We start from the raw sequence: 7,945 nt of genomic DNA, 5'->3' as shown, positions 1-7,945 counted from the left end.
AAAACACAATTATATAGATATTTAGAAAGGTGTGAGACTGCATATACTTGTCTTTGTAATCTGTATTATGTATATGGTATTATGGATATATTTTATATCTGAACTACGTGAGTATAAATAAAGCAGTTTATGTGTGTATATGCAGACAGATAAAAATGCAGATCAAGATCTGTGTGGACCTACACAGGTATTTTATATATGTATAAATATATGTAAGGAGATACATATGGGTTGGTATGTGAGAGCCTCTTTACATACATATATAGTGTATATAAAAGAGAAAATACTTGAGTGTATATAGAGACATATAATACATAAAATGCATGTACATATGTAGATATATTGTGAAGGGGAAACTTAGAGATGTTCCCTCTATAAATATGGATGTGTCTATAGGAAGTTGTGTATAGGGGTAAATAAAATCTGTGTGTGTGTGTGAGAGAAGACCTCTGTATCCATACACATGTAAATAATACATACCTTTTTAAAAAATGTACATGCACACATGTAGGGGTATAAAGTATTGTCTTTATTTGTGTATCTCCCTCTGTATACATCCCCAGTCTATACAGGACTATATATATAAAGATGTATGAATCTATACATAGGTTTAGGTGTATGTATGGTTAAAAAAAGGAGGAAAAGGTGTGAGGGAGCACGTCTGTGTACATGTGTACATAACATTATATGTGTGTGTGTGTTCTCATACATCCCTATATATATGTTCCACACCTATATACAGAGATACAGACATATAAATATTTAAGTATCATATATATACATGCATTATGTACCATATATGGGGCAAGTATATACACAACTATTCCCCCTAGCTGTATGGATAAATGTATGTGTAAAGATTATGTATATATAAAAATAGGGCTGTGAGAGACACTGTATATATAGCTATGTATATTGCATATATGTTTGTATGTGTGTGTGTATATATACAGGTATATGGTAATATTTATAGATGTATATGCCCATAATATACATGGAGAGACATTAAAAGGGGGTACATATAATTTTATATGTCTAACAGGTGTTAAGTGTAATGTGGATGTGGCTGTGCTTAAGTATAATGTATTATATATGTAGATTTCTATATATGCATTCCCTGTGTATGTACACACATATATATATATATTTCTACATAAAGTATATGGGGGGGGGTTGTAGTTAAAGACATAAAATTTTATGTATTTAAAGGGAGTATTATATTTATCAAACATCCATATGTACACGTGTGCACATGTTTATAGGTATATAGTGTATTTTATATGGTATATTGCTGTATATACATCCCCATAGTAAAGTTGGCTATATATAAGATGGTGTATGTATACAATTTAAAAGATGTATAAAGGTTGGAGGTGTCATATAATGTGTTATTTATAATATGTATATGTTATTTGATACATGTTATATATGTATATTCCTGTATATACATTCCAGATTCACATATACAGACCATAATATGTAAATATTTATACACAAAGATAAGTGTACCTGTGTGTAAGTGTATATACTCTATTTATAAAGAGTGATAATTATATTTTCAAAGGGGGAGGACGACAACTATGTACTCTCTCTCTCTTTCTATATATATATATATACTATCTGTATGTATCTATGTATAGGTCTCATGTATTACTTTAGTTGTATGTATACACATAGCAACAGCTCTTCCCACATCTATATGGTTAAATCTATATATAAAATTATGTGTATATAAAATAAGGTGGGCAAGAGACTGTGTATATACACCTATGTATTACACATATGTGTGCACACACATGTATGGAGAGGTATGTGGTATTATACAGAGATGCATGTCCCTCTATATACATCCCCATAATATACTTGCAAGGCTATAAAAAGGTACATGTGTATGTGTGTGTATGTATATTTATAAAATTTATATATATATATATACACATACACACACACACATTTAAAGTCTGCAAAGAGGGGGTGTTCCTGTATAGGTACAATGTATTCTCTATTTCCCTATACATACATTCCCCAGCTATACACACACAATGAGAAATACATGTACTTATACATAAAGGTAAGTACACGTGTGTGAGAGCACGTGTTCTATTTATAGGTAATTAAATGTATTTAAGGGGGGACTCTGTATTACACAGTCTGTCATGTGTATATACACTGTCTTATATATGGGTCTTCTTAAAGATAAGTCTAGATATACGTATTACCTATATATGTGTGTGACAGGAGACTATATAGACATACATACATTGTAGAAAATGTGCAGATGTATATAGAGCCAGAGGCAGGTTGGTATATATGGCATTACTTATAGAGGTGTATATATATTACAGAGCTATCTCTGTTCATCCCCATTATAGAATGGTCCTGGGTACAAAGACTATCCATACCTATGTGTATGAACAGCTACATAAATGTAGCAGGACGTGTTCATGCATAGGTATAATCTGTTCCATACATATCTATCCCATAAATACAGATACAGAGAAATATGAGGGTTGTGCATATTTTTTTTTAATGACAGGTGTCTTTCAACGGGGCACTGTGTATTGTGTGTGTAACGTATACTATCCTGGGCTCACACAGACACAATTCCTCATGTCTGTACATAAAGATGATGATTATATAAAATTGGATGTGTGAGACTGCATGTATACACCTTTGTACTGTATGTACTGTGTGTGTTCACATAGGTGTGCAGGTAAATGGCATTATGTACAGCTGTGTATCCCTGTAAAGACACCCCCAGCATACAAATAATGAGACACACACACCTTTTATGTATCCATGTGTGCATGCAAAATTTAAAAACTGTCTGCATATAGTGGGGGGTGTTCACATATAGGTATAATGTGTATATATATATATGTATACTCCTACAGATACACATATATATATATATATAAAGACAAGTAGGAGTGTGGGTGTGTTTGCATTCCATTTTAACAGTAGCTAACTGTGAGTATTTAAAGGGAGGGGCTATGGCCTCTAAGTATCTATTGACTGACTGTGTACATATGCAGGTAGAATGGATTATAGATGCAGCTCTATTATATATATATATAATACATCTATACATACTTGCCCTTTATCTATCTACATGAATAAAACTAGAGATGTTTGGGTGCCCTATACACACACATATATAGGTATACAGTATGAGTTGTAGCTGTGTGTCCCTCTACATCTGCTCCCCCTATATACAAACATATATAGATCCATTTTCTACAGAAAAAGGGTGCAGTTGTGTTACTATTCCCTTTGAGACAGACAGGCAGTGCTGTGTGTTACAGGGGGACTGTGTGCCATAGTGTGTGTCTCACATGCCTTTGTGCACAGAGCTGTAGTGTACCATAGGTATATCACAGCTCTGTAGGCACTACACAGGCAGCTCCTGCCCACGGGCTGAGTGTGTGCTCTGTTCCCTGCAGACAGCGGTGTCCCCGAGGCCGCCATCTGCGTGGTCACCACGGCCGCCATCGACGTGCACCGGCCCAACATCTCCTCGGAGCTGTTCACGGTGGAGGTGCCGCTGCGCCTGGGCAGCACCGGGACCTCGGCCAGCATCACGTCGGGCAGCGCCTCGCGCTCCACCGTCAGCTCGGGCACCCAGGCCTGCAGCGAGAGCAGCCACACGCTGGGCTCCTCCCCGGACTGCAGCACGGCCTGCGAGGAGCCCGCCCAGGCGGCCCCGGCGCCCGCCCGGCAGCGGGTGGCCCACGCCGTGGTGCAGGAGCTGCTCTCGTCCCTGTCGGAAGAGGCCTGTCTGGCGCAGAAGGGGCTGGATCCCGTCAACCTGAAGCTGCCCAGCCCCGCGGGCTCGGTGGGGGCCAGCCCCGACCTGGGCCACCGGCTCAGCGTCTACAACCGCAGGAACCAGGAGAGCCTCGACGTCTTCCAGCTCAAGCCACTCATCGACTGCCCACCGAGTGCCCCGATGATTGAGGAGAAATATGGAGCGCTGGGGCCCCCAGAGCCACGGCTGGGCAGGGTTCCTGAGGCATAGGGACAGCCTGGGGGAACGGGGACTCCTGTGGGGACACGCTCACCGCGCTGGGGCACGAGGCTGCCACGGGTGACAGGGCAGCGCTGAAGGGAACCTGTGCCATCTCCTGCAGTGGCCACCAGGGCGAGGCCAGTGCCACCTCTGCTCACCAGTGTCCATGGCACATGATCCACCTGCCCTGCCACCGGCTCTGGGCCAGCTGGGACCTACGGTGACTGTCTGGGCACAAAGGACCTTCCAGCAGACTCGGGCTGACAAGGACCCACAGTGCCTGGCGGGGGCAAACAGACTATGCCTGGGAACACCATGGAACTTCCACCAGTCCAGGGCCAGGACAGCCCCACAGTGCCCAAGAGCAGGACAGAGCTGCTGGACAGCCTGGGCCCAGCCTGGCCCCCTGGCCTGACCCTATCCAGGGGCTGAGCATGGCTGGGAGGGGTGTGGAGATGGGAATAAATACTGACAAACCCATGCTGCCTCCTGCCTTGTATCCCTCTTCCATTCCTTTTTCATTCTTCCCTTCCTTTCTTCTCTTACCTGCCTTCCCTATCTTCCTTTCTTACACCCCACCGCTCCACGTGCCATCCAAAAAAAACCCCCCACAAAACCCCAACACCAGTGACCCCACCTCTTTCCAGTACAATCCTTTATTTGTCCTTACTCCACAGTACAGGGTCCATCACCAGCAGTCACTTCTTCTTCAGGAGCTCCGTCATCTCTGGCACCGCCTGCAAACACCAGTGCCAGGGTAGTGCATCTTGCCCCTGTGACCCCTCAAACTCACCCTGGGCAGTACCAAACCCCGCAGTTACACTCCCCACCCACCACACCACTCCAGGGGCTGTGGGTCACCCCAGCTCACAGCACTCCCCACTTCTCTCCTGCTGAATAAAGCCTCTTAATTATTTAAGAGAGCTACATTTCCATTAGGTGGAAATAATGCATTCGTACAAAATTTATTAAGGAAATTGTCTACATGGTGTTTCTTCAGAATGTGACTTTGTGGCTCACAAAGAGGCCCGTGCTCACTGTGGAGCCAGCGGGCAGCATTTCAGGAATGGCATTAAGTGCTGGCACAGGCTCTGCCCGTGCCCCGCCAGTCACACGTGTGGCCACGCACACGGAGTCACACATGTGAGCTGCAGGCACTTGGACAGGGGCTGGCTCGTGGCTCCCTGTTCCAGAGGGAACTGCAAGCTCCTCCTGGGCATCAGTCAGGGAGGCAGCAAGCCCAGGCAGCAATAAGCACTCTCCTGCCAACTCTCTGCTTCCAAACTTTCTGAAGCTTAAAAACAGAGGCAGGCACCTCTGTGCAGTTATTTCCAAAGTGGTTCACATTCAGGAAACCAGAATCAAGGCAGGTTGGCAGTGACACCTCTGCCCCCAACACACTTGCTTCTACTTGCAGGGATTGAATTTTGAGTGTGCAAAGAACAAATTTAGAAAACAAATTCTTTAACAACAACCAAAGCAAACACACACATCGTTAACACTCATTAGATTATATTATGCAAGCTACTGTCCGCTCTCCCAAAGTCATCCTGCACATCAAGTGTAGCCTCACCTGAAATAAGTCTGCCACCAGTCCATAATCTGCCACTTGGAAAATTGGAGCTTCTGGATCCTTGTTAATAGCAACAATGGTCTGCAAGCAAAGGTAAAGCACCATGTGAATCTATATATTGATTAATATCTGGGGCTGGATTACAGTGCCATGTCTTATCCAGGAAACACCGGCTTTAGGCTTTCCAAGCCCCCAGAAGCAGAAGATATGGATCAGAGCATTTAACATTTTTCCTTTCCATCTCAAAAACAAAGACACCACCACCACCCCCCAAAAGAACAACCCTCCCTTCCCTGCTCATCACATACATCTTGGCTCTCCTTCCCTGTTGAAAAGCCTAGAAAAAAAAATTACTACCAAGGATTACCTGTGCATTCTAAGCCATTCCGTTGCAGAACTAACTCAAAGGGCAGCAGTTGCAACAAGCACAATAAAGCCCTGCCCAAAGGCTTCTGTGCTTACTATAGGACATAGCATTTAGTTTGTCAGACCATAGAAAATGGCATGTGACAAATCCCAGCACAATGATCCAGAAAATGTCTTGATTTAAACTGTGCCATACAAGTAAATCATTCTGTAACTGTCTGTGACAGCTTTCAGCAAAATAAGCATGGTGGGTGTCCACATCAAAATCTACAACAGGATGGGAAACACTTCATAAAGGAAGGGAAAAGAATCTTAAACAAAACCCAGCAGCTCATAGGAGCCTTACACCAAGCAGGGCCCAAACCACAGCACTCTGGTCCTGCCTGCCCACCTAAACACTGACTTGAGGCACCAACCCCCCCAACCTGGGACAGCTCCAACCCAACAGGCAGCTGAGGAGCTCACGGGCCACGCCCAGAGAGCAGCACTTCACCTGTCACTGTTTTACTCCTCCACTGAAAGTACTTGTCCAGCAAAATCACTGCCTCAGTAGCACAGGTGTACTGGCAGGAAAGTTTACAAATCCTGTGATTCCAGGCCCACAGAACTGTTGTTTCTTCACAGGGTTGTACCCTGTAAGGGACCCCATCCTCCCTGGCAGCAGGTGGTGCCCACAGCAGCACTGCCCCTGCCCCCTGCCCAGCTCGCAGCCGGGGCCCTGCAGGTACTGCAGCAACGCTGCCCTTCAGTGTTTGTCCCACAGCTGATTGGTTTTATTTCAGTGACCTCCCCTGACAAGCTGCAGTGCGGGAAGCAAATCCAGGCTGTGATTCTCCCTGCCATGTCTTGCAGAACCATCCATGGGGGCCGGTGCTGAGGCCAGCAGTCAGTGCCACCACAGGAGCTGCCAGCTCTGCTCCTGGCACAACACCCATTGCTTGCAAACCTATCTGAAGCTTTAGCTGGGCCTCCTGGGCCTTCCTCTGCCTCCTTTTGCTGAAGCAACTTTTTAGTAAGATTTGGTTCCCTACCTCATTGCTAAATCAGACTTTAAGCAGCAAGAGCATCACCTTGCTCACAACAGAACTTTGTGAGTTAAATCTCTCAGAAAGAACAGATACAGTAACTGTCTCACGAGGGAATTGGAAATGAGGAAAGGAAGCACCAACGATTCTCCAGGTCTCCTCAAAAGCTGCATTTCCTACCTTGCTGTAAAGAACAAATAAATTATACATTTCACTTGGTAGAAAGCATCTGACTGCTTTGGAAAACATATCCTGAAGTGTACAAGTTCACAATGCCAGATAATTCAGAGTGCTGAGGGAGGATGGGGGACACTCCAGAGCTCCCAGGCTGCATAATGCTTTGTTTGTGAAAACTGGATCTTTTCCATAACTACTCCATCTATATCCTTCAGCTAAAAGGAAGGCAGAATGCATTCCAAACACAAGTAACTAAATCTGAATTTTAAAACATATTTGTTTATGAGATATGGGAGAAATGGAAGTGTTAAGTATGCATCTCATATCAGCAAATTTAATCTGTTCTTATTTCCTATAAGAAAACATCTCAAAATATCAAACATGGCATTGGAAAAGCCAAAAAAATCTGGTTTTGCTGTTACAGTTCAGGACAATATTACTGCTCAATATATATCAAAGGAAATTCTGGCACTTCAAGTAAGAAGTTCCCAGTGTTGCTGGCAGTCTGAACTGAGAAAAGGCAGGAGAGAAACACAAACAGGGTCAGATCAAGTCTGAAGCAGCTTTAAATACCCAGTTTTCAGCTGCTCCTGCCCGTGCCCTCGCTCAGCAGGAGCACAGCTGGAGACTGAACACCTGCAAACAAAGCCCCTGGTGGTGCTGTGGCCCTGCAGCAGCGGGAGGTCCGAGATGCCGGTGGCAGCGCTGCCCTCGGACCCCCGCTCGTGTCCTGTTCCTGCACTGAGGGCAGGACACAGCACAGCGACCCTGTGAGAGGGGACAGGACACAGCACA

At 44.5% G+C, this 7,945-nt stretch overlaps 2 protein-coding genes across 5 annotated transcripts in view; one reads left to right on the top strand and one right to left on the bottom strand.

Moving 5' to 3' along the window:
- TMEM266 (transmembrane protein 266) overlaps positions 1 to 4,489 on the top strand; it is a 59,516-nt gene extending 55,027 nt beyond the window's left edge. For all 4 annotated transcript variants that reach the window (XM_027657638.1, XM_027657640.1, XM_027657639.1 and 1 more), the window contains one exon: positions 3,444 to 4,489. In XM_027657638.1, the coding sequence (XP_027513439.1) occupies positions 3,444 to 4,018 (575 nt within the window). In that variant the 3' untranslated portion in view covers positions 4,019 to 4,489. The remainder of the gene's footprint in view (positions 1 to 3,443) is intronic.
- Positions 4,490 to 4,647: 158 nt separating this feature from the next.
- The window catches only part of ETFA (electron transfer flavoprotein subunit alpha), a 29,524-nt gene continuing 26,226 nt past the window's right edge, over positions 4,648 to 7,945 (bottom strand). Inside the window, exons 11-12 of the mRNA XM_027657643.1 lie at positions 5,583 to 5,663; positions 4,648 to 4,746 (exon numbers count right to left, since the gene is read on the bottom strand). Coding sequence (XP_027513444.1) covers positions 4,708 to 4,746; positions 5,583 to 5,663 — 120 coding nt within the window. The 3' untranslated portion in view covers positions 4,648 to 4,707. The remainder of the gene's footprint in view (positions 4,747 to 5,582; positions 5,664 to 7,945) is intronic.

Source organism: Corapipo altera, unplaced genomic scaffold (genome assembly GCF_003945725.1).
Source record: "Corapipo altera isolate COAL_440 unplaced genomic scaffold, ASM394572v1 308, whole genome shotgun sequence".
Taxonomy (NCBI): Eukaryota; Metazoa; Chordata; class Aves; order Passeriformes; family Pipridae; genus Corapipo; species Corapipo altera.
Note: the sequence above shows the minus strand (reverse complement) of the source record. Positions and strands in the feature narration are given on the sequence as shown.